Source organism: Gorilla gorilla, chromosome 1 (assembly GCF_029281585.2).
Source record: "Gorilla gorilla gorilla isolate KB3781 chromosome 1, NHGRI_mGorGor1-v2.1_pri, whole genome shotgun sequence".
NCBI lineage: Eukaryota > Metazoa > Chordata > Mammalia > Primates > Hominidae > Gorilla > Gorilla gorilla.
The window spans coordinates 88,689,638-88,716,670 of NC_073224.2; the positions used below are offsets into that span (position 1 = coordinate 88,689,638).

Genomic DNA, 27,033 nt, shown 5'->3' on the forward strand with positions numbered 1-27,033 from the left:
TCAACTGTGAGGGGGGCTGGTGCCACTAACCCCTGGGTTGCTCAAGGGTCAGCTGTACCTTGGAAAGAGAAATGAAGGAAGTCCTTCTATGTGATTCTATCCCACACAAGCAAAAAAGGAAAAGGTTGTTCAATCTAGAAAATATAGAAAAATAGTCATCGTATGCTACAGGAGAGATTGGAAAACTGTGGGTCAAAGTAGCAAGGCATTAAATAAAAAGTCAAATTCAGGGTATCTTAAAACAACCAGTTTCTTTAATTAGAAAGCAACAAACATGCAAATGGCAAGTGTAGAAATTTATTTGAACCAACATTTTCACTATGATGAAAATTATTCTTCAACATTGATCCAAGCTCCCACATTTGAAGGTTAGGGAAAATATTGCACTTTGCATTTTCTAGCACTCCTCATACACGGCAAAAAGTTTTAAAAACATTCTGCTAGTTTTGTTTTATACAATCTCCCAAATTCATGCACACAATCATTCCAAACCAATGTTAGGTTATCCCAAAAAAAGGGAAAAACTCCAAAAACCATAACCTTAAAATTGCACTAAAGCTCTGTAAAGAAAAAAATATAATAAATGTCTTATACAAATTTCAGAACATTTAAGTGCTTGCCAAAAAGAGCTTATTATTCCTCATCCTCATTTTCATTCTCTTGACCAGAGCCTTCTGATCTGTCACCCTCCAACCGGTCTGGAAACACAGATAAGAGAATCGCAAAGAGAAATACTTTTAGTAATTACAATTATTAATATTTTTCAATGCCTTTTATTTAAAACGCATTAAAAATCAGTTCACCACTATCTGTGGATGTTTTTTAGAGGCAAATAAAAGAGTAAAGAAAACATGGTATTATTAGCTTTGATTATGCATGTTATTCTAAAACATGTAAAAATGAAAAAAGAAACCCACTCCTAAAATCTTGACATATTATGCTCTACTGCAGTGGTTGTCAAACAGTGTTCTTTGGAGTCTAGGTTTCTAAGGAGGTACATCAGGTGCTGCAAAGGGGAGTGAGGAGGCAGCTGTGTGAGAGAAAATATGTGGACCATTGTTGAGGATTTGTGTAATTCTGTTTGTAAAAAGATTTTTAAAAATTAAATACTATGTTCCAGGCATTGTGATAAAACCTGAGAATACAATGGTGACCAAAACAGATGTAAGTTTCTGGTCTCAAGGAGCTTATTTAGGTTAAATACTCAAGTGAATATAAACTTACAAACTGGTGAGTACAGTATGCTCGTTCAAGTTTTCAGGATTTACACTTGCTATTCCTCTGCTTGGGATACTTTTGCCCAATTCTTTAGCTATAAAGGTTTACTCATCTCAATACAACTATTATCCCCTTGGTGAAACTTTTCCTGGACATTTCCAAACAGGCTATCTGCAGAATTATGAACTCCCTCCTCCACATTCTAGAATATCTTATATGAACTTCATAATGATTATCCTAATTACAGTAATAGTTGTTTGCATGTCTTCCTGCAGACCAGACTGAGAGTTCCTGGAGGGCAAGAGTTACTTCTTTTTATCTTTATATCCTCAGAGCCCAGTATAGGATGTTCAATGAAGGTTTACTGAATAAATGAATATAAGTTTTATGAAGGTAAGATACATTACATAAGGGTATTGTGAAGAAGGCAACAGCATAAAATCACTACCACCACTGAGATGGAACTAGGATGTTTCTGCCCCAGAAACATTTCCACATAGTAACATGGAAAATATTAAGGTTAAGCATAAGGAAAACAGTTCAGTCCCACTGTCAACAGCAAGAGAAGACTGAATCCTGAGATTTTATTTATTATCTAAACAGGATTAAATGCTCCCACTGGATCCTAGGTCAACAGCACCAAGAACAGTACACTGAAGGGACTATATATGTCCCTTTTAATTGTTTAATTGTCCAAGTGAATTAGATTAAATCTCCTCTATGCCAACTCTAATCCAATGTCAAACCAATGACATAATGTATGTGTAACCTTTATAACCTTAATTATACAAATAGGTATTGAATACAAATAAGTATTCAATTCCTTACTGATCTATAAAGGTCTATTCAAATCTTATTTTGTTCATTTATCTTATAAATATGTATTGAATACACATTTATAAGATAAATGAACAAAATAAGATTTGAATAGACCTTTATAGATCAGTAAGGAATTTAAACACAGTAGAAGAATTAAAGGCTACCTAAGGGATATTCGTATAAAAAAAATTACATTGTTTTTATTGTGTGATACTTTCAAGAGAGAACAAAACATGAAGTTGCTATTCTACTTAAGTAGGGCTCAGGAATGGGAATCCTGAGTATGACTGAATATATTCAAGAAACCTATCCTGTCATGTTAGAGCATGATGAAGCAGTAACGGCCTATCTCAAAGTTGGCAGGCTTCGTACTCAAATTTCTTTTGGTTGTCACATTATAAAGAAGATGGGATAATAGAGAGTTAAGAAAAAAATGTCACAGCCTTTAAATCAGGGAGTTTGCAGTAGAGGTTAGACTTTTACACTCAGAGGCACACAATAAAGAGACAAATGAGGGCCAAGAGTCTTTTACGATAGGTCACAGAATAAGTGACAGTGGCTTCTGAAATGAGGAAAGCAGAATAGTTGTTCTCTCCTCAAATTCAATTCATTTAACTGATGCATAGTCACCTCTTCCAGAATGTAAGCCCAACTTCTCAGAATTAATTAAATCTTCTGTTCATGAAATGCTACTGAAGTAGTAAGGCTGCAAAGCAGTTAACACTTATACAAATCTCTGGTTGGCAATTATAGACAAGGAGGTCTGAAGAACAGTGTGTTCTCTTAAATAAAAACTGGAAATAAGAATCACTTCTATGTATACTGTTTTTCTTTTTCTTCTTTTTTTTTTTTTTGAGACCGAGTCTCACTCTGTTGCCCAGGCTGGAGTGCAGTGGCGCGATCTTGGCTCACTGCAACCTCCGCCTCCCGGGTTCAAGCGATTCTCCTGTCTCGCCCTCCCGAGTAGCTGGGACTACAGGAGCATGCCATCACACCCGGCTGATTTTTTTGTTTTTAGTAGAGATGGGGTTTCACCATGTTAGCCAGGATGTCTATGTATACTGTTTTTCAGAAGTAGCAATGTCAAATTGCTTTTGTAAATAAGGTTTACATTTGTAGAAAGGTTCCTTTTATTCTGTTAGAATATTTCTTCAGGAAATTATTTTTGGCTGGGGAAGATATGATATGAAGAGACACTGGGTTTGCTGCAGAGAGAGGGAAGGTAGATAAGAAAAAAATTTCCCACTGGAAGCCTGTGTTCCACAAAAAACACTGTTGTTTTATTTTCCAGGCTACCCTTTACAAAGAATTTATTTACTTTCTTTAAAATAAATAATACAAATTCATTGTTAGCTAGAGATTTGATACTAGATGTGTATTTATTTACCAGAATACTCAGTATTTGTTAAGCAACTACTATGTGGTAGGCACTGTTTTAGGAGCCTAAAGGCCCAGCTGCAAATTAAGACAAACTGGGTCTCTGCTCTTTATAAGCTTACTTTCTAAGGAGGAAGATAGACAACAAACAAGGTACCACCTGTATTTTTCTCCTCTAATCTGTAATAAGACAATAAATAAAGAAATTAAAGCTTAAGAGTGATAAGTACTTGAGGAAAATAAGGCAATGAACAAGAATGACTAAGTGAGAGGGAAGATATGAGAAGACACAGAAAACAACTTTAGATTGGGTGACCAGGGAAGACTTTTCTTTTCTTTTCTTTTCTTTTTTTTTTTAGACTGATTCTCCCTCTGTCACCAGGCTGGAGTGCAGTGGTGCGATCTCAGCTCACTACAACCTCCACCTCCTGGGTTCAGGCGATTCTCCTGCCTCAGCCTCCCAAGTAGCTGGGACTACAGGCACGGGCCACCACACCCAGCTAATTTTTGTATTTTTTAGTACAGACAGGGTTTCACCATGTTGGCCAGGCTGGTCTCAATCTCCTGACCTCGTGATCTACCCGCCTCGGCCTCCCAAAGTGCTGGAATTACAGGCATGAGCCACCGCGCTACCAGGGAAGACTTTTCTAAGGAGGTGATACTGGAGCTAAGACCTCAATTGTATGTGAAGTCCTGGGGGCAAAGCTGGGCAGAGGAACAAGTGAAAAGGTCCTAAATGTGCTACTAAGCTTGATGAGTTTGAGGAAGAGAGGCCAGCATGGCTAAAATGTAGTGAGCTAGAAAAAAAGGTGGACTGAGTGGAAGTCAGAGGTTGGCAGAATGTATGTCATGTAGGACCTTGAAGGCCAGAATAAGAAGTCTGGGTTTTACTTTAAGAGCAATAGGGAGTCCCTAAGAATTTTAAGAGGGGGTGGTATCTAATTTGTGTAAAAAGGTGGTAGCAGACTATAGCCCATAGGCAAATACAGCCCACTGCCTGATTTTGGTTTTGTTTGAGACAGAGTTTCAATCTGTCACCCAGGCTGGAGTGTAGTGGCGCAATTTTGGCTCACTGCAACCTCTACCTCCCAAGTTAAAGTGACTCTCCTGCCTCAGCCTTCCAAGTAGCTGGGATTACAGGTGTGCACCATCACACCCAGCTAATTTTTGTATTTTTAATTTTTTTTATTTTTTATTTTTATAGAGACGGGGTTTTGCCATGTTGGCGAGGCTGGTCTTGAATTCCTGACCTCAGGTGATTCACCTGCCTCAGCCTCCCAAAGTGCTGAGATTACAGGCGTGAGCCACTGTACCTGGCTCTGTTTTTATAAATTAAGTTTTATTATAAGAGCCATACCTGTTCATTTACATATGGTCTATGGCTGTTTTTGCATTACAATGGCAGAGTTGAGTGGTTACAATAAAAACCATATCTGGCTATTAACAAAAAAATTAACTGACCTGTTTTGAAAGGATCCCTCTGGCTGCTGTGTGAAAATCAGACTGTATGAGGACAAGAGAAGTAGAAGCAGGGAGATCAAGGGTATATAAATATTAGGTCTATTCTGGAGTAAAGTTAGTATCACTTACTGAGGGAGTCAATCTGTGAACGATTTAATAAGTGATTGTGATCTCAATAGGATAACAGGCTTTGCAAACCCATGACAGAGAAATGATAACTATCTGTGCTAAGATCCAGAGGTATAATGGGAAGAATGTCAAGAGATAATGCAGGGTTTTATAAGATATGTTAACACATTTGGACTCTACCCTAAGAACATGTGTGGGCAAAGGAGAATTTTAAGCAGGGCAGTAAAGTGATTCTAAGACATTCTAGAGGAGTCTAGAATGATCCATGCAAACCATTACCATCTTTCCAAAGCCTCTCAAAGCTTCTAGGAATGTCAGAAATGCCTTTCTATCTCAAGTGGCCACTAGACTAGCAGTCTTTAGTGCATTATTCATGAGATTAACTTTGGTTGCTTTTTAAAAATGTAGAAGCTTAATCTCTATCCAGCTAAAATGAACCAGAATCTTTAGCAGGTGAGACCTAGGTAAGTATTTGTAGTTTGTAAAACCCCTACAGATGATTTTAAGAGGCTGCTTCATTAAAAATCACAGCTCCAACAGAAAGAAACTGTCCGTATCTATTCCCTGGATTTCCTAGGAAGCCTTCTGGAGTAATGGATGAGCCGAGAGGTACTTTGTGGCTACCATGTGCTTATTTGATCCAAGTCCATTTTTAACTCTCCTGAATATGCACACATTATTGTATTTGGACTGCAGGACACTGGATAGGAGAGAAAAAGAGTGGTTGACTAACTGACCCATCAAATAACTAGATATCTTAAAGATAAGGGCAGCAGAAATGTTAACTCTTGGGCACTTTATTCTATCTAGTATTTTGTATAAGAAGATAAGCTGACTAAACCAACTAGAAATTGTCTTTTTGATTGCTGGCAAAAAGAAATGAAAGAGAATTTTTATATTATAAAACATCTTATCTAATTCTAAAACCAAAGAAGGATGGTAGTGGCTATTAACTAACCAACCATTGCTACATTAGCACAAATAGATTTTTGTGCAACTGGAAAGAGAATTAATTTTCTGCAGGAAAACTACTGAGGAAGAGCCATCCACTAGATAAGAGTAAGCACATTTTAGGTGTCATTACCAGTAAACGTTTTTCGTGTTTTAAAATGCTGCTTCCTCAAATGTGAAATTCAAATGGATGAATTTTAAGGGTTACTTGCTGTTATTAAACAAAATATATTTTAAAAAAGTTACAGTGTTATTATAATTTAATAATACAGGAACCCAAAGAAGATTACAAAAACATTTTGTTGGTCTACTAACATTTTTTGTTTACATTCCAGGTTTATTTTTTGTTGTTGTTTTCACCATTTGAAGTTTTCCCTCTTTCCTGGTAAAAGTTAATATTTACATTTGAGGATTATTTTCTAATTCTTTTAATTACAAACATATGGGTCTTCTTTCAATTTTTCAGATGTGCTATACTTTCTCTCCTCTAGGGCTTAGAAAAACGCTATACGCTGTCTACTTTCTGTGGGATACTTGTCTCCATTCCCCACTCTCTCTGAGGAAGTGATATTTAATTCACTGCTTATGCAGTTCTTACAGTAAGAAGTTATCTCAACAGAGTGAAAATGGGAGGGGACAGCACGATTATAAAAACCCTGAGGTGGGAAAGAGTTTGGTGTATCCCCAAAAATCAAAGAGGGCCAGTGTGGATGGAGTAGTCACAGAAGAAAAGAATGCTGTAAATCAGCTAGAATAGTTTGAGATTAGATCATCCAGAGGTTTGCATGTCATATGAATGATTTGAATATATTCCTGTAAGTGAAATTTATAGGTCAAAGGGGAGTAAGGGCTTGGAAGCTAATTTCAAATTCTGGCTTTAATATTTATCAGTTGTGTGACTTGGGCTAAGTTATTACAAATAACCTACTTTGTAAAGGATTGGAGGTAAATGAGGATAAAGCTGTGAAATAATTAGTATAAGCCTGATACATTATAGTTACTTTATAAATGGTACCTATTATTATTAAATGATAGCTAATACCAAACGTATAGGGGCATTTATGAAATCAGTGAAGAGTGGTAAAACTCTTTTGTTTGATAAATATATTCTGCTTATAACAGATACTAGACCTTTTCTTTTGTTATAAATTATTCAATTCCTTCTTGAACATTAGTTGTAATATATGCATTTTTATGTATCTGTGGCACTGCACCTCACAGTTTATCTAAAACAAAAAAATATTCAAAAAGCAAACTGAGGTATGTTTCGTTTCTTAGCATGTCACATTTATTTCTGTTTGGGCTATGACTGATTTTCAACAAACCTACCATTAAAGAATATGCACTATAATATATCCTAAGGTTAATAGTATGGTCCTGTACTCTAAGAAAACAGCAGCTGATAAGAGTTTTTACGTGACTCTGGTCTTTTCATTTTGACCATTTTATGACAAATGTAGTTCATGAGGAACTAAGTTACTGTGCTAAGATCAAGCATTCACAGAAATCCTAGTTTAGAAGTTTTAAGCTACCCTCATTTTGTGATATTAAAAAATATATATAAACCCCTTTAAAGCAGATCTTAAATAATAATATATTTTCAAATATAAAAATGGTTTTAGTAGTATACTTATTAAAGTTCCTACCAGCTCGGATATGATTAAGTGAAGCCAACATCCTCAACATGAAAGAGGCTGGAACTGTAATGGTGTTTCTAGTTTCTTCCAGCATGAGTTCATTTCGAGTTATAACCTACAAGGCAAGTTAAAAATCACATCAAAGATCATAAAGTAACTGTATTTTTTCCTTGAAGATCAGGCAAACCATAAACAATCAGCCAGTACCAGGAGGAATTACTTCATTCTTTATGCGTCTGATGTCTATATTTCTGCCTTAAGTCTATTCAGTGCCAAATAATCACTGTAACTTGTATTTAAAGGAGGAAGGTCAAAGAACACAACTCTTTCAAACGGCAGAAAAACAAAGGTCAAACTTTGAGGCTACTTAAAACATTTAAGAATTTAATTTAGCTTTTACTTGCAATTTGTTTCTCAGAGACATTTACTTTGTTGGCTCCTTGTTTTCCCTATAGGAGAACTGATAACTTTAGTGACGAAATACAGTTAAATTATTATCCATGGGCCACTTGAATCCCTTGAAAAGATGTTACCTTGACTGAGGCAGAGTAGTCTTGGAAAATAAATTTTTGGGCAAGGGTTAACAAGAAACTGAGCCTTAAGTACCAAGAATAGGATTACTTGAATGTTCGTGAACACCCAGAGATGCAATATGTAACCATGAGCAAAGGAAAAAAGTGGAAAAGCAAAAAACATGGCAAAGGAAAAAAAGGATGAAAGAAAGAGTATGAGAGGAAGAGAAAGATGCTACTCTGATCAACAGTTCCCCAATACTGAAATAGAATAAATTCCAACTCATCAGGGTGCCCCACAGGGCCCTTCACAATCTTACCCTCACCTAACCGTTTCGTTTGATTAAGCTACTTTTGTGCATGTACTCTAGGGTTCCAGGCACACTGATGGTTCATTTACCCTCTCATGCTTTGGCACATGCTGATCCTTCTGTCTTAAATGCTGCTTTGCTCCCTGTCTGCCTGGTGAACTATTCTCAGACTTCTGTCCAATTCTTATTTCTTCTGTGAAGACCTCTCCATCCTATCTACCCCATTTACAAACACAGCTGTTCCTCTCTGTGGGCTTCCGAAACACTATGTGTATACCTCTGACTGACACAGACTCCACTACAGTATGTTCTAGCTGTTTACATTGTCTTTCCCACTAAACTCTGAGGGTAGGGCCTTGTCTTTTTTACACCCAGCATTATGTATACAATACATCAAGTGTTTTATAAATGCCTATTCAATGAGTGAAAGTATACATGGGAATTGTGCTACGAACAGTCAGTGTTAGTCTAGAGTAGTGGTTTTCCAACTTGCTAACATTTTTAGCAATGGATTCTCATTTTCATAAGAAATAGTATATGAGAACCCACAAATAAAAACCCTGGTTGAAGTTGGGGAGGAAAGGCCCAGAGTAATGCCTTCCTATTATCCACCTTCCCTCTCCCATCCCAGAAGAAATCCAGAGCTCCAAAGAACTCAGGTTGAAAATACTGTTTTAACAGACTTAAAAAAATCTTAAAATATAATGATAAAGGAAAAGATTCTTCACTCATTTGTTCTGCTATATACTAATCCTGAAAAACAAAGTTCCATTTCCTTTTTAAGAAAAACTCAAAATGGCAAAATAGCTGTACTAAAAATGGAAAAATTGCTAGGCTTTTGGAGAAACAGTTATAATAAAATTATTTTCTTAAAAGGACAGATTTTTTTGTGTGTGATTCTTTATTGTAATAACATGAATACTCAAACCTGTTTTTCTTAAACTACTATACACCTAATCTGGTGTTACCGATGATGAATATTATAATTAGTAAGCTACTATTTTGATTTTACCTCCCTAGTATTATAGACATCCTTTTATCTTAATTTTTCTTTTTCTTAAAATTTGACCTCCTTAACTGCATTAACTTGTTTCATGTTAGCAACTAATAACTTTTAATTTTTCTTAGGGAAGCATTTTAGGAACAAATTGAAATATGGTCTATAGTAAGTACAATAAAAATCTTACTTCATCAGCAAGTTTTCGGTTAAAAATCCTTGACTCTTCTAATGGTGACCAGATCTTTATGTCATAATCTATGCCAGATGAGGCTAAAACTAGAAATAAAATTTACATATTAATATGAAGCCTAGAAACATGCAATTCAGGATATGCTTATATTATGCATATATGCAAAACTGACCTTGAACAGCAATTGTACACTATATATTTAACTGTTAACTGAAAATATTATTTTGACAATTTGCTAAATGTTATCCTAGAACATAACTTTAAGACCATGTTGAAGTCACTCAGATTCATTGTTGAAGTCACTTATTCATTGTTCTTTTATGAGATATGTGGGCAATTTCAAAAAGAAGACAAGAGCAATGCTCTTTTGTTCTGATAAATTAATTCAGATATGTGAAGACTAAAAATGACTGGATGTTCAATTTGGATATACAATAAAAAGTTCAGTCACACCAAACCTCTTATAGCTTGTAAAACTTAGAAGAAATATTGGGAGAATAAACTTTTTAACCTATTTTCTTTTACTTTGTGCAAAAAAGCAGATTATAGGTGTGTTTGAAGCTCAAGTTCAGCTGTAATTGACTCCACTGGTGCCTAGTCAGATAGTTTGGATTATTCTTATAATATTAACAACTAAAAAAAAATAATTTTGTATGACTGATGAGTCATACAAATAATTTCTAGCCCTCGTCCTAGAAAAGATATCTTACTTGGGTCAAACGGATGTGGCTGCAGGCAGTTTACCACATGATTATCAGCTTCCAGAAGCATCAAATGCTCAGCAGTGTGCCGATCCCAGATGAAAATGTGGCCACAGTCAGAACCACTCATTACAAAGTTAGCACCCCAGAAATTGGCTTCTTTTATCTAAGGGTTAAAAAAAATTATTTAAAAATTCAAATCAAAGTTATTAAAACAAAGATTTATGCTATTCTTACATTTTTTTCTTTTTTTTTAAATTCTTACATTTTTTAAAAAACTGGCTTAGAAAATAGTAAAATTAAAAATTGATGCTGGGCACAGTGGCTCACACCTGTAATCCCAGCGCTTTGGGAGGCCAAGGCAGGAGGACTGCCTGAGCTGAGGAGTTTGAGACCAGCCTGGGCAATATAGTTAGATCCCCTCTCCATAAAAAAAAAACTGACAAAAATCTGTCTTCTAGCTTCTTTAAATTATGATAGGCATTCATCAGCAAGGGTAAGATGGCAGTAAGTAATAGAAAATCCCCTGTAAGAAGAGGGACTTTGCTTTGTTCAATACTATATTTACAGCACCTGAAATGGTACTTGGGATACAATAGGTGCTTAATTATTAACTGCTAAATGAAAGAATAGGATTTCTGGGTTTTGGGCAGTATAACGGCAATTTATATATATGTTGCTGAACTTTCCAAAAATTGTACCAATTTAGCTTTATAAGACAATGAAATAATTCACAGAAAAAAGAAATTGTCTTTTGTATTTTACTTTAGACCCAAAGAATAGAAAGCACCAATTTTTTCATTAGCTATTATAAGCTAACACAATTGAGAAAGATATAAACATACTTAATTTTATGAAGCAGAATCAAAGGCATATGATATACTGGAATAGTTATAATGACATTTTTAAATGAATGCACATGAATGAAACATCAAAAATCTTTGTATTTCAAACAAAGATTTTAAAAAATTTTAACTGCAGCTGCTACTTTGCCATTTTTGGTGCTCTCACAAAAGAGGGGAGACAATTTTATTGTTATCTGAGCTACTGTTAAATTTACTTATCTTCTCTTTTCTCACTCCTTCCTCTAATTATTTTCATGCTAACTTTTAGGCAATAAAATGCAAGAAATATAAATTGGTTACTTCTATTAATAATGAGTAACCTTTTAAAAATGAGTAAATTGTTATTAGCAATGATATTTATAGAAAGAGCTAATTACTTCCCCACCCCAAATGTTATTTTTAAACCTAGATCCTAAAGAAAGCAAGCTACAAATTCATCAGCAAGGGTAATACGGCAGTAATATGGATTAAAACTGATTCTGTAGATACCTTCTGATGATGCAATGTATATGAGGAGAACAACACTTTCTAGTTATGAAGGGATCAGAGTAACAGTTACACTAGTCATCTCAAAAACTTTTCTTATTAAGTAATTAATATTACACTGGATGTAGAAACCTGTAGATCGTAAAAACTACAAAAGATCTTAGAGATCTTTCTGGTCTATTCTTATTTCATCTGGTAAGTCACTAAAACAAATTTTCACTTGTCAATCTTAAAAATGGGTATAAAGTGGCCTGACTATTTTTTGCAATCAACTTAGATTTTATAGATCCAAATCCTTCTCTCCAAAACTAACAAAGAATGCTAATACAAGCTAAAAAAAAAAAAAAATCCACCAGAAACTTTTCAGGTAGACAGCAAATGTGAGAAAGAGAGGGAAAAAAAAAAAAAAAAAAACAAAAGCAATGATTATTTGTATAAACTAAAAATTTTTTTAATCTGCATTTTTTTAGTAGAGTTTTCTTGTAAAAAATAATGATCTTTCACAATATATTATAGGGCTAAAAGAACCATGTTGGATAAAGAGATAACTGAAGATTTAATAATGTAATACTGAAATCCCATTGGCAATATATGAAGATAAATCATTATGGAAAAACACTCAGAGCATGAAATTGCAATTTCACCAAAAAATGCCATGAACATTTAGTACCATTGTCCTGGAGTTGCGATGGCCTTTATAAACCATTTTTACTAGTGGCCTTCTAATGTTCAAAGTATCCAATTCTTCCATTTCTTTCCTTTCTTTTCTCCGTCTGAAGAACTCCTGAATACGGGCAACAGCAGAGCGTCTATGAATTACATATTAAAAAACAAAAATAAATAAAAATATTCACAAAGAATAATGAGAAACTTATGAAAATATAGTAAGTCTAGGAAATACATAAACACACTATCTCAATAACGCACCCCCAACCAAAAGCATAAAAACGCAGACACAACAGTGAGACGTCAGACTAGTTGAGTTACTACAACAAAGTATTTTAGTTAAGAGATCACTTAGAAATTTGGTACTGGATGAAAAGTAAAGGCAATAGCATGCGGCAAACCGGTTTTTAAAGGGCTATTTTATAAAAACATAATACAGACAAAATTCATGTGCAATTTTACTACAAATATAACAAATTTTATCCAATGTTCTTTCCCCTCTTCTCCATATTAAGAAAACACATAAAGAGAAATGAAAAGAAACTAAAGGTAATATATAATAGCAGTGGATAGACTTCTATTTTGATATTTTATTTAAAATGTGGTTTAAAGATGTTCCAAAAACAGACTACTTTAGGTAAAAAGAATAATGAAACCCCATCTCTACTAAAAATACAAAAAATCAGCCAGGTTTGGCAGCGGGCGCCTATAGTCCCAGCTACTCGGGAGGCTGAGGCAGGAGAATGGCATGAACCCAGGAGGCGGAGCTTGCAGTGAGCCAAGATCGCGCCACTGCACTCCAGCCTGGGTGACAGAGCAAGACTCTGTCTCAAAAAAAAAAAAAAAAAAAAAAGAATATTAATATATAAGCAATAAAACAAGGGCCTTCAAATAGCATCTTCTTTAGGGACTCCATATTACGAATTTAGAACTAATGAAGCAGATTTTACTCTCTTAAGAAATGATTTGGTGACAGAACTGGGATTGAAGAACAAAGGACTCTTAAAAACTGATTTAACTATTAAAATAAAACTTCTCTCCTAACACATATTACTTAATAATTTTGTCAGTTTGAATTTATTTAAAATATTATATTTTGACATATAATAGACCAGACGTCCATAATCTTTAAAAAGGTTACAAATCAGTAAGAAAAACAGATCTCATAACAGTTAACAAATATATAAAAGATGCTCAGTCTCACTAATAATAGGATAAAAACAAAAAACTGATCTTTTTATGTTTATTAGATGGAAAAGACTTTTATGTATATCAGAATGGTAAGAGTTCAGGAAAACAGGCATTACTGAGAGGAGTTTGAAAGCAGTTTTTACACATAAAAAAGATATTGTAAACTTTTTACTAAATATAACACATACACAGCAAAGTTGAAAATCATGAGGTAAAAAGCTCAATGAATTTTTGCAAACAAAACAAGCCCATATAATCAGCACCAGTATTTAGAAACAGTATAACCAGAATTCCTGAAGTCTCCTAAGTACCCCATTTCCATCATTACTGTCCCTTTAAAGGAAACCATTATTCTGACTTCTGATATCATGAATTAATTTTGCCTGCTTGTGAACTTTAATTAAGTGGAATAATACATTTTTTTATGTCTAGCTTCTTTAGCTCAAAATTATGTTTGTAAGATTCACCCATGTTGTACTTGGCTGTAGTTCATTCATCCTTTTTGCTGCAGAGTATTACTTGGTATAAATATATTAATATTTATTTATCCATTCTACCATTGGTGGACATTGGGTTGTCAACATTTTTGATTACTAATATTAGGCTACTATCCACATTTGTGTATGTCTTTTGGTGAACTATGTACATATTTATGTTGGATATATACCTAGAAGAGGAGCTGCTAGACCTCAGTATGTGCATAATGTTCTGCTTTAATAGATACTCTCAAACTGAAGATCTATTTGTGGTTTTCCAAAGTGGCTGTATAAATTTACACTCCCACCCATAGTGTAAAGTTCCAGTAAAATATATTTTTGAAGAGAAATTAAGTAATATAAGCTTTGACTCAGCAATTTAACTTTTAAAAAATGTATATTACAGAAAAACTTAAAATATGTAAATACATAAACTTTTTTTCACTGCACAACTGTAATTGAGACAGATTGGAAATAATCTAAATGTTCATATAGAAAGAATAGGTTAAATAAATTATGGCACATCCATACAATGAAATACTTATGCAGCCATTAAAAAGGGTATGAATGATCCATAAACAACCACATGAAAGATATCACCATTATACTGCTTAATCTAAAACACAGGCTAAAGAATAATTCATAGAATAAAATTACATATGCATAGAAAGGGTTTGGAAAGATGGACACTAAATTGTGACTAACAATTTTTAAAATAATTATGTAACAATTATATACTTCTACTTTCATAATAAAAAGATGTTTACTTTTTCATAAACTAAATGGTATGCTTTAAGCTATATAGACTTACTTAAAAAGTGTTTTCAAAACTTTTTTCTATGCTATCAAAGAAAAAGGAATCTCCACATACATTTTTAAGTTAGATACAGTTAGAAACTCCCAGAAAAGCTGACATGTTTAGTTCACTCTATCTCTTTCTGACTGGGAGGTGATAATGGGAAGGATAGAGAGGTCAAATATTCTCGAAAGAGACATACTTAAGAGACATATGCTTGGATCTCTCATTTTTCTGAATGGAAGAAAAAGGAATAATGAATCAGTTACAAATATGTGATTAGCAAGAAACCAATAAAGAAAAAACTCTTTTGCTAAGAAAGTAGAGTTATAGGTAGCAGAGGAAATAACTGTGTTGCTAAGCCAAAGGACATAAGAGCTATAAATGAGAAAAAAATTATGCAACAAGAATTTACATGGCAGCTCAAATCATTTATTTTATCACCTAGGCTGGAGTGCAGTGGCGGGATCTCAGCTCACTACAACCTCTGCCTCCCAGGTTCAAGCAATTCTCCTGCCTCAGCTTCCCAAGTACCTGGGACTACAGGCCTCCACCACATCTGGCTAATTTTTGTATTTTTAGTAGAGATGGGGTTTCACCATATTCACCAGGCCTAGGAGGTCAAAGCTGCAGTGAGCCATGATCATGCCACTGCAATCCAGCCTAGGCGACACAGCAAGACCCTGTCTCAAGGAAAAAAGAAAAAAAGGCCTAAATAAATGTAGACATAGCTTTGTATTGTAAAGATAAACAATTTTCACCCAAATTTATTTTACAGATTTATTACAACTATAAGCATATTCTGATGACTTATTTGTAGAACTGAAAAAGTTGATTATAAAATCAACCAAAGGACAAAGAATAGCCAAGATCCTTCTAAAAATGAATAAAGAGAAGGAAGGGTCTTGCCTTAGCAGCCATTAAGATTTACTACAAAGCTATAATAATTACAAAAGTATGATACTGACAGAGAGACAGGCAAATTGTCTGATGAAACAAAAGAGCCTAGAAACAAATCTGTTTTATATAAATCTTTGTAATATGACATAGGTGGGATAGCAGATCACTGGGAAAATTCACCATTTCATAAATGTACAGGGGAAAAACTGGCTATCTAAATGGGGCAGGGAAAAGTTGCACATATACATCATAAACAAAAATCAGTTCCAAATAAATTAGTAACTTAAATGTCAAAAGTAAAACTTCAAGAGGAAATTCAGATAAATTTTAAAATTCCAGATAAGGATTTTGTAAATAAAAGAAAGTGACAAGCATAAAAGATTGATAAAATTTAATGTGAAAATTAAAAATGGTTCATCAAAAAACAGCCTAAAAACAGTGAAAAAAATCATAAAATAGAAAAAATATTTGTACACTAATACACGATAGTGGATTAGTATCAAAAATGCATTAAGAACTCTTATAAGTCAATAAGGAAAAGAAAAACAACTCAATTAAAACAACCCAGTAGAAAACCAGATCAGGACCGGGTGCAGTGGCTCATGCCTGTAATTCCAGCACTTTGGGAGGCCGAGGCAGGTGGATCACTTGAGGTTTAGGAGTTCAAGACCAGCCTGACTAACATGGTGAAACCCCATCTCTACTACAAATACAAAAATGAGCCGGGTGTGGTGGCATGCACCTGTAATCCCAGCTACCTGGGAGGCTAAGGCAGGAGAATCACTTGAACCTAGGAGGCAGAGGTTGCAGTGAACTGAGATCGTGCCACTGCACTCCAGCCTGGTGACAGCAAGACTCCATCTCAAAACAAACAAACAAACAAAAAACCAGATCAGGAGATCAGGCTGAAAAACATGAGATGCATAATCTTATTTGTAAATTGGGCAATGAACATCAAGACCATAAGATATTATTGTTTACCAAATCAATTAGAAAAATCAAGATATGTGACAACAAGAATCAGTGATGTGAATAAACACGATTTTTAAAAAATATTGTTAGATATTATATTTAATTTACACTCCCACTTCGGAAAACAATTTTAAATTATTTTGTAAATGGTCCATTCCTTGGTATATATGCAAGAAAAACTGTTATCAGGAGAAATATTTCAGAATGCTCAAAGCAGCACTGTTAATACCAAAAACTAGAAATAACCTAAATGTCCATTAACAGGAAAATGGATAAACGGGGTTTTAGTCAAACATGGATTATTAGATAGCAGTAAAAATGATTGGGCAAGAGCTACATGTAACATGGATGAATCACAGTAAGATAATATCTGAGGAAAAAAAAGAGTCCCAGTCTTGTGTACAGTATGACATCATTTTTATATAAAGTTCAAAAGTGGGTAAAAATTTATGTTTATAAGTTTATGTTTTGTTTTTTAAAGCAAGGCATGATAACCATAACATTCAGGACACTGGTTACCACTGGCGTGGTAGGCAGATGGACAAAACAGGGTGAACAGGTAGATTTAAGTTACAGCGAGTTTTTTAGTTCTTGGATTGGTTGGTGGGCTCATGGGTATCTAAAGAAAGAAAGAAAAGGAGCCTAGTATGAACTAACAATGATAATGTGTCACAAACCAAGAATTATAAAAATACAATTCTCCCCTTCCTCAGGTTAGATTAGGGGTCCTTAATACTCTCAAAGCCCTGCAAAGCTCTGTCAATGCAATTACTGTATTGTTAACTATGTATATGTGTCTGTGTATCCCACTGAACTGAGAGCTCAAGGAGGGTAGGCGTTGTGTTATCATTATCACCAGCACCCATCAGACTATCTAGCACATAATAGGTTTATTGAAGTAACAAAATAATAGGTAAAAAATTGATTATCCAGCAATTTCAAAGCAATAATGAAACAGCTCAAAGTATCAATTATTATTCTATTTGGAAGAAACATTTAATGGAGAAAAAGAGTAAATCTGAAGGATGTACAACTAACCTAAGAAAATAAAACCTAGACTCCTGACTTTGTATTTTACTATTGCATATTCCAGAAAATCTGGAATCTTGGAGATAACTCCAAGGTTAAAGTATGAAGTTACGTGAACGAGAAACAGTCTATAAACCCGTTTTAAAAGTACTAGTCACATAGTAAAAAACTAGGCTAAAATATAAGCAGAAATTCATTAAATAGCACTAAAAAGTATGAATTAATTTGCATACCATTTTCAAGATGGTAAACCCTTTCATAAAACACCATTACACATAGGTAGAATGGCACAAATTAACTGATATTATAGGTATTATTAAAATACCTTACAAGAGAACAAAGACTTTTTAGGGCGGAAAAAACAGCATAATCAAAGATTAGGAGAGGATAGACCAGGAATGAAATGACTTAAGTAATTCAGTTACCAAACAAGGTTATTATATAAAGGATACTGTACCATGGATAGAATACAAGAACATGACTAGAATTATAGCTGGCGAATTTTGAATAAATCTGCACAAAGAAATTCTTTACTGTGCAAAACACACAGTGAAAAACTAAAGGGAAATAAAAGCTTCTCCTAGTCCAGATTTCTAAGGAACTCAATACTTGTCTAGAATGTAGTTAGAATAATCCAGAAGCAGAGCATTTCTAAAACTTGGGATTTCTAAAACTTTGTATTCCACAAAATAGGCTTATGATAAAGTAAGTGTGGAAAATGATATACCAAACAAAGCTTAAAGAGGTTTCTTGCTGCAAGTCTTCTCACAGGCTTTATTACGCTACAGGTTCTTGTGAATCTCACAAAGAGGTATACACAATGTAGTATTTCCCAAATTTTGTGACCACATTGTAGAGTATCAGAACACTTTGGACAACAGTGACCTTCATCTTATTTTGTAATTAAATTATTCCATTCAAAAATAAATTGAGTGTGAATTTATTATTAAAAACTTAAGCCCGATTTTTTTCAATTCAAAGATTGAAGATCTAGGTTCTTACAAACATAGGATAGCTATCCTCACCACCATCTCCTTCAATAGAAGAGTTTCTGCAACAATTATTACATTTCTATATCTCTACTTTCATAGTAGCTATAAAACTTTTCTATAAGAATCAAAGTTGCTGTGGGTATGTGTTAAAGACACATTCCCCAGGCATAAACAAGAAAAAAGATATTAAAAGAATAAATTAAATTCCATGTATTTATGGTTCATTGGAAATGCTCATTATAATTCTGAATACCACTGTTCTTCAGTATATCAAGTTAAAAACCCCATCTCTACTAAAAATACAAAAAATTAGCCGGGCATGGTGGCGCATGCCTGTAGCCCCAGCTACCTGGGAGGCTGAGGCAGGAGAATTGCTTGAACCCAGCAGGCAGAGGTTGCAGTGAGCCGAGATCACACCACTGCACTGCAGCCTGGGCGACAGAGTGAGACTCCGTCTCAAAAAAAAAAAAAAAAAAAAAAAACAAACCCTTATGTTCTTTTAATTTATACTATGTATACATTTTTCTTATATTAGCTTAGTAGTTCTTAGAAAAGAAAACCTCATTAATTTGAATCTTCTTATATGCAATCTGTGATTATTCAGACAGGGTGAAGCTGAAATTTACATTTAAATTATAAATTTTAAAATGTTTGCAGTCCAACTGAATCCTATAAATAAGAGTCTAGAAAAAAGTTATTAAAAAATAAACATTTTAAGTGCTTTAAAACACACACTTGGTTTACAGTAAAAGCTATGTGCTATGGTTTGCATGTCCCCTCCAAAACTCATGGTGAAACTTAATCCCCAATGTGGCAGTACTGAGAGGTGGGGTCTTTAAAAGGTGATTGGATCATGAGGGCTCCACTCTCAAGAATGAATTAATTCACTTATAGATTAATAGGTTATCAGGTCAGTGGGGACTGGTGGCTTTATAAGAAGAGGAAGAGAAGCCTGAGCTTAGCCTTCTCATCATGTGATTTCCTGTGCCAGCTCGGGACTCTGCAGAGTCCTTGCCAGCAAGAAGGCTTGTACCATTGTGGCCCTTCAACCTTGGATTTCCCAGCCTCCTAACTGTAAAAAATGCATTTCTTTTATTAATTACCCAGAAGATTTCTATCATAAGCAACAGGAAATGAACTAAGATACTATTAATGTTAGCGTTATCTAGCTTTATCAATAAAAAAGTTCTATATGTTAGAATTGCTGTCATTTCAACACATATCTTTAAAAGTATCTGAAATAAGTGAGGGAGATGGGTTGCTAGAGAGTATCTTACTGTTTCTGCTCCTTTGTGGGGGCAAGAAACTGGATTCTTTGCCTTACAATGTATTAGTAAACAAAGGTAAGGGATAGCAGGTCTGATGCTGCTATCTTTAGAAGGGTCTGCTTATGAGGCTGGCCCTTGGCTGGTGTCTGAGAACTTGACTTTCGGCATGTTACATTGCTCTGCCTGCCTGGGACACAACCCTGCGGGGCCAGCTTGCGTAAACTGCAAAAATAACATGATTTGTGGTGAACACCTACTTTCCTTCTGGGTCTGGAATTCAGGTGACTGTGGTTGGGCACACAGGCAGAGGTGCCTACATGACCAGACCCCAGTAAACACCCTGGATTTTGAGTTATAAGCAGGCTTCACCAGGGCAGAAAAACTACAGAAGTATTACTGTATTTTATTGGGAAGGGAGGTGCACATTCTGAAAGGGAGAACTTTGGAACATTGAGCCTGGATTCTTCCACTCTGTCTGATCTTTTTTCCTTGCCATAATAAATCACAGCCATGACTGAAGTGCCTTTGATTCTTTTGAGTCTTTGTAGCAAGCAATCAACTGTGTGGGGAGGCCGTGGGACCCCTGAAACTGTAATTCATTGGTTTCTCATTCAAGTTTTAGGAAGCAGAGAAAGAAAGCAAAAACCCGTATCATGCAGGGGAGATATGAATAAAAATTTAGTTAGCTAGAGTTTTTGACAAAAAGGTGTCTTTGCCAACTTTTATTTCTGTATGCACGTATGTATTACACTGTCCTTAAAGGTGCTTACATTCTTCTTATATATGAAAACATACAAATATACAATGCACTGTGATAGGTAGTACAGTAGGTATATATAAGGGCCCATATTTTTGATTAGGGAATATATGGGCCAGGAAATGTAGCTTAAGATGATGTTGAAAGATGAGGTGACCCAAATGATGGTGATAGTGATGGGAGGTCTTTTCTGTTAGAGGGCTCAGAGTATGTAAAGATACACTGACTTAAGGCAGCATAATGTATTCAGAGAACTCCAATAGTCCTCTGAATGTATTCAGTGACACTCCAAGTATGGCAATGTAGACAGCATGACCAATTTTTGGCAGCAGCTATAATATGAAGTGCCCTATATACCAGGCAAGGAAGCTGGGTTTGTTTCTTCTTTATATCATAAACAATGGAGAACTACTGAAAGCAGGAGTAGAAGGAGTTGGAGAACTCCCTCAGTACACCAGGTAACAGGTGATGAGGTAATAAAAGTAGAATGAAGAATAGGGGATGACTACCATTTTATTACTATTCAAAGAAATATGGTACCTATCATTCAGAATCTTGGCAGATTATAGTAGAACACATTCCCCATTGTAAGACAGTCCCTAATGAAGACTAGTCATAACTGGCAGTAGGTATAAACATCTGTGATAATTTTATTTTTCTAATTTTGTCTATCTTAAGCAGAAGTTTACATTCTTTGAACATCTCTATTAGCTAAAAGGAGAAGCAGAACAAATGTGTGTTCACTGGCAGGAAAATACTGCCTTATAATTAGAAGTTTCCACCAGATAATCTCTACATAAGAAATAAAATGAGGTAGAGAAGAATGAGTCTCACCTCATTCACTCTATAGGGAGGTAACTGTTACATTTTCGGCTTTACCATTGTTTATCAGTTCATGATAATCTCTACTTTATCTTTTAGCTTTTCTAAAACTCAATTAAAGCATCATGGTACTTTATAGTTGCAATTTTCATTATAAAACCAGAAACCAGCTTTGCGTACTTGTGATAAAAAGTATAAATCAGGAGATCAAAAAACTCTGAAGCAAATTCCATTTTATTGTCATACAATTAATCAGAAAGTTATAACTAGGCCAGATGCGGTGGCTCAAGCCTGTAATCCCAGCACTCTGGGAGGCCAACATGAGCAGATCACTTGATGTCAGTAGTTTGAGACCAGCCTGGCCAACATGGTGACCAACCCTGTCTCTACTAAAAATACAAAAATTAGCTGGGCCTGGTGGGTGGGCGCCTGTAATCCCAGATACTCAGGAGGCTGAGGCGGGAGAATCACTTTAACTCTGGAGGCAGAGGTTGTAGTGGGCTGGGACTGTGCCACTGCACTACAGCCTGGGCAACAGAGCAAGGCTACATCCTGGGGAAAAAAAAAAAAAAAAAAGAAAGTGATAACTAGTAATAATTTGAAAAAGTTACTTCAAATATACCTTAATGTTAAAACAGGCTAGAAACAACAGCACAAAAACAAAACAAGTTTGAGAAGCAAAAACAAATCTGAGACTTGTAGATGAGAATCCTCCTGACAATGAACCATAACCAGAAATTTCCATACATCTATTATATTTTTTGGCTTATTTCATGACTTCTGTATTTTTCATTAGGAACTCTACAAACTTTACATTTCTGATTGTTGCTATATGTTTCATGTTCAACTGTTTTAGACACTGATGGTAAATAACAGATATATGCCTCTAGAGTTAAGTACAAGGTTGATTTTGTCAGCAAAACAGGTTTTGAGTAGGTGACTGATGTCACTGAGGTTCACTTTAAAGATCTACTCAAAAATATGTCCCAAATAGAGAAGTGCTTGAGGCTTATATATCATCTTGATATGTGACACTATTTCTAAACTATTTATAAGGAAACAACTTTCTTGCAAAAATCAGAAACCTATACACAGATTTAGATTCAAGTACATTTTTAGTTATTGAGCTCAAGGAAAAGGAGCATATACGAATAACAAAAAGTTGGTAATTGTTACCCCAATCAAATTTAAAAAACATAAATTGCATTCTTCAACAAAATATCCAAAAAGAGTAACTGATATTTAAAGTACATCATTTCAGATTATAGTTACTTTGTCATATGACATATTTGAAGTGAACATCAGTCTGCACACAGGAAATTTCTTTTCATTCTATCCCCATGCAGTGCATGCAGCTAAATATAGTTTGTGGAAAGCGACCTGCTTTATAATGCTTAGCACTTAGAATTCAGTAAGTCCAAAGGAAGTATTAACTGTTAATAGGAAAGGTGGTTAGCTGTGGCAAAAGAGGACCTGGCAAATCCATCATAAAAAAAAAATTATGAAGGAACATACTGAATTACCTCATTATTCTATCACCTATTGTTGTTCCTCTGATATTAAATCTAGTGAAGGGAACACAATAACTGAAATCACTTACAAAGACTTCAAAGAACCAAATATTTAAAGCATTAAGGACACCCTTTTTATCATCAATCATCTCAATTTAAAAAAAAACTTTTGTTTCCCTTTGTGACTTCGGGCATTAAGCAAGGAATATGTCAGTCAACTAAATGTATATGAAGAAATTAAGGAAACAGAAACACTCATTGAAGCTAGAATAGAAGGAAGACATTGCACTTAATCCCTTTTATCTTTTAAATAAATCAGAACCCAATCCTGTCACAATATGGGAAACTGCACTGGCTTATAATGAATACCATCCTCTGGAACACGTACGTGCTCCTCAAAGCTGAGGAGCTCTTTGGAAAATAAATAATTAAGCCCTAAGCTGATTCACTTGGCCTAACCACAAGACTATATAACAAATGAGCAAAGAATAACAGGGCTTTTAACTCCCCAGGAGTCCAGTTCTTTCTCTTTGAGTACATCTTTTCTCTCTGCAATTTTCTTTAATAAAGAGTAAACTGCAATAATGAGAAATAAGGAAATCATGGTTACAATGATGACTGAATAAATGCTGCCAAATTTACAGTACAAGGAATTTTGGCTTTAAAAGTGAGGGCTATGCTCCATGGTCCAGAGTAGGTATATGGAACCAAATTTCTATGAAAATAATACTTTAAAAGTTATTAAAGGGCAATATAGGATAAATCACTCTTTAGGGAAAAAATTGTTAGATCATCCTAACAGGCTATAATTAAAAACTATTCAAGACTATGTGAGGACTTATTCAGGAAGCTTTCTTAGATGCTTGGTTTTTTTTTTTTCAGAGAGTAATTTAGGTTTTCTCTTGAGTTTAGAAACAGTAAGAGCTACCAATCAGGCCGTCAAATCACTTACAACAGATTTGGCATTGTAAAAAAAAAAAAAAAAAATTATACAGCCTGGGTGCGGTGGCTCATGCTGGTAATCCCAGCACTTTGGGAGGCTGAGGCAGGCGGCTCACGAGGTCAGGAGATCGAGATCATCATGGCTAACACGGTGAAACCCCGTCTCTACTAAAAATACAAAAAATTAGCTGGGCGTGGTGGCAGGCACCTGTAGTCCCAGCTACTTGGGAGGCTGAGGCAGGAGAATGGCGTGAACCTGGGAGGCAGAGCTTGCAGTGAGCCAAGATTGCCCCACTGCACTCCAGCCTGGGTGAGGGAGTGAGACTCCGTCTCCAAAAAAAAAAAAAAAAAAATTATATGCAGATTATCTAAACAGAGATCTCAACCACACTCTTTTCATTCCAAGGGCATATATTTACGTTTCTTAACCCAGTATATGGCCAGGCATGGTGGCTCATGCCTGTAGTCCCCCAGCACTTTGGGAGGCTGAGGCTTGAGGCCAGGAGTTCAAGACCAGCCTGGTCAACATAGTGAGACTGTCTCTTCTTAAAACAACAACAACAACAACAACAACAAATTAGCAGAGTGCAGCAACATGCACCTGTAATCCCAGCTACTTGGGAGACTGAGGGAGGAAGATCACTTGAGCCCAGGAGTATGAGGTTGCAGTGAGCTATGATCATACCACTGCACTCCAGCCTGGGCAACAGGGCAAGACCCTGTCTCAAAAAAATAAAACAAAATGAAATAAATACAGTATATAAAATCACTAAGAGATACACATACTATTTTTTTGCTTTGTTTTGCTTTTTTCCTAAGTCAGACTTATTTTTGACATTAGGACTAATTTTATTTTTTTAAACACCATGATTAGAGAACAAACATTTCTTTCTGTCTTTTTTCAATTTATTTCCCATTTACTGTTCCATGTTCTTGCCTTACGCAAAGTTAAAGGGAACCCAAATATGTGGAGATTCATATTATTTCATTGTTTCAAAGTCTGGATTTTTGCCAGTAGAGGCATTTTGCCACAGACTATAGTTTGATTTCTCTCTATAACACTGATTACTATAGAGCAGGTACTTGCAAGCTATGGCTCTTGGGCTAGATCTCCGCCAAATGCCGATTTTTGAAATGAACCTTAGGCTAAGAATAGTTTCTACATTTTTAAATGGTAATATTTTAAGTGGTCATATAAGTACCTACCATAATGGTCTCCATTTTGTCTCCTGGCCAACAAAGCCAAAATATTTACTATATGGCTCTTTAGGAGTAAGTCTGCTGCTCTGCTATAGACTCCCAGTGACATTTATATAGACTTGCTGTAGTTAATGAGAAGAGCATTCCATTTAAAAATATCTATGTTAGTTGTTAAGGTCTTCATTTTCTAAGACATTTCCTTCTCATGCTTGATCTCAGCCCAAAAGTGAAAACCTGGGTCATTTATTTAACCAAATTATAAGAATGTAAATATTTTTTTAAAAATCATTACTCTGTATTGCAAGGAACTGTTCTGATATTTTCAGTAAATTTGTCAGAAATGACTTAGCTATAAAGCCTTTTAAAATTTCCTTTTAAAAATTAAATTTGGAACAAAAACTGATGAGGTCCACTATATAGTCCTTCATATAAAGTACAGATCAAATTAAGTATACACTTGTATAATATTTAATTTTAGGACTTCTCTACCCCAGCTAAACTAATATTGACTGGGCTTTGCAAATGGCAGCATGGAGGGAACTTTAAGACATACATCCTTTTAGGTGGGCATTTCATCCATGTGTGCAATGTATCCTTGGACTCTAGGAACCAAATGGTATGATTTTTACAACAGAGTTTCACAACCCTTAGTCTCTTGGGAAACAGAAACTCTCCAAAATCATAGGACTAATTACAAGCTGGTAAGTGATTCTTTTCATGTTCTTAAGAAGCAAAATCTCTTAAACTTTCTCTCTTTAGAATAAAAGTCAGCTAAATTGAGAAGTAAGATAAACTGGCAGGAGTGTCAATGATGAAGAGCCCTTAGAAAGGTGCAGAAATATTAAAAGTATACTTTTTTACAGTTGTTCAAGATTAAATCAGGATGGTGCCAAAAAAGTTAAGAATTATAATAACCGATTTAGATAAAAGTCAGAGGAAATAGTTACACCATTTACAAATTTTTGGTAAAGAGCTAGAAAATAATGCAAATCTCAAAGGAAAATTAATGTAATTGTTACTCTAATCACTTTCTAATTACCTCAGTATACACATCTTTTTAAATATATATATACACACACACACACACATATATATAATTGTATTTACTTTCATATATTAAATGTTTTCTATGTTCCCATAAATGGCTTCGGTATTCTCTCTTATTCATAAATAATTAAGTTTCTTGAAGGATAAGAATTTTATCATTCTTCTGTTACTCTTCAGGAAGTTTACTACTATATCTTACAAAACAAAATACCATGTAGGACCAACATAGGCTAAATACTCAAATGAGTGTACAGAATATTAAATAATATTTAATTTTTAAAAAGCAGGGAACTAAATGTGATCCCAGAGTGGTTTCAAATCTGGATTTAACCATGAGAGTATGAATTCAAGAGTATATGCATGAAGTGGGATCAGTTCCAGGCTGTTTGTTGTCACTGATTATCTCTCTTCTAAAAGATTCTGCTAGTCTAGTTCAGCATCCGGGTTTCCTTGGGTCAATGAGGCTATTGGGAACCAACTTTGTGACAGATCTAAACGCTAAAAGAATCCCTAAAACATATAAATCATCTAAGTATTATGAAAATGTTAAAGATCTATAGAAAGATTACAGTTTCTGTATTCTCCAGGACCCACCCTCCCTCAAATCCTCCTTTCTCATTAATGTTATAGTACTGTGTTTCAAAAAACAATACTCCTTAGCTCTAGAATATACAAAACCCTTTGCTTAGCACCTAAGTTTCCTCAGCTATAAAGCAGGCTTGGTATTAAGTGTTATAATTAGCCTGCACAGAAGCTGCTAAATAGTTATGACTTTCTCAAAGTGTCTAATATCCATTAAAAACATTACTAGAAACCGGGCACTTAAA

The 27,033-nt window shown here is 34.9% G+C and overlaps 1 protein-coding gene across 31 annotated transcripts in view; it reads right to left on the reverse strand.

Annotated features, from left to right (window-relative positions):
* Positions 1-234: 234 nt before the first annotated feature.
* Positions 235-27,033, reverse strand: part of DCAF6 (DDB1 and CUL4 associated factor 6) — a 135,000-nt gene continuing 108,201 nt past the window's right edge. For 20 of the 31 annotated variants that reach the window (XM_019026242.3, XM_019026237.3, XM_019026232.4 and 17 more), the window contains 5 exons: positions 12,308-12,446; positions 10,316-10,472; positions 9,603-9,691; positions 7,602-7,707; positions 235-698 (listed from right to left, as the gene is read on the reverse strand). In XM_019026242.3, coding sequence (XP_018881787.3) covers positions 634-698; positions 7,602-7,707; positions 9,603-9,691; positions 10,316-10,472; positions 12,308-12,446 — 556 coding nt within the window. In that variant the 3' untranslated portion in view covers positions 235-633. Of the gene's footprint in view, positions 699-4,851; positions 4,902-5,539; positions 7,708-9,602; positions 9,692-10,315; positions 10,473-12,307; positions 12,447-23,029; positions 23,072-27,033 lie in introns of those variants that run through there. The other 11 variants (XM_055365308.2, XM_055365291.2, XM_055365274.2 and 8 more) reach the window with 3 other exon arrangements.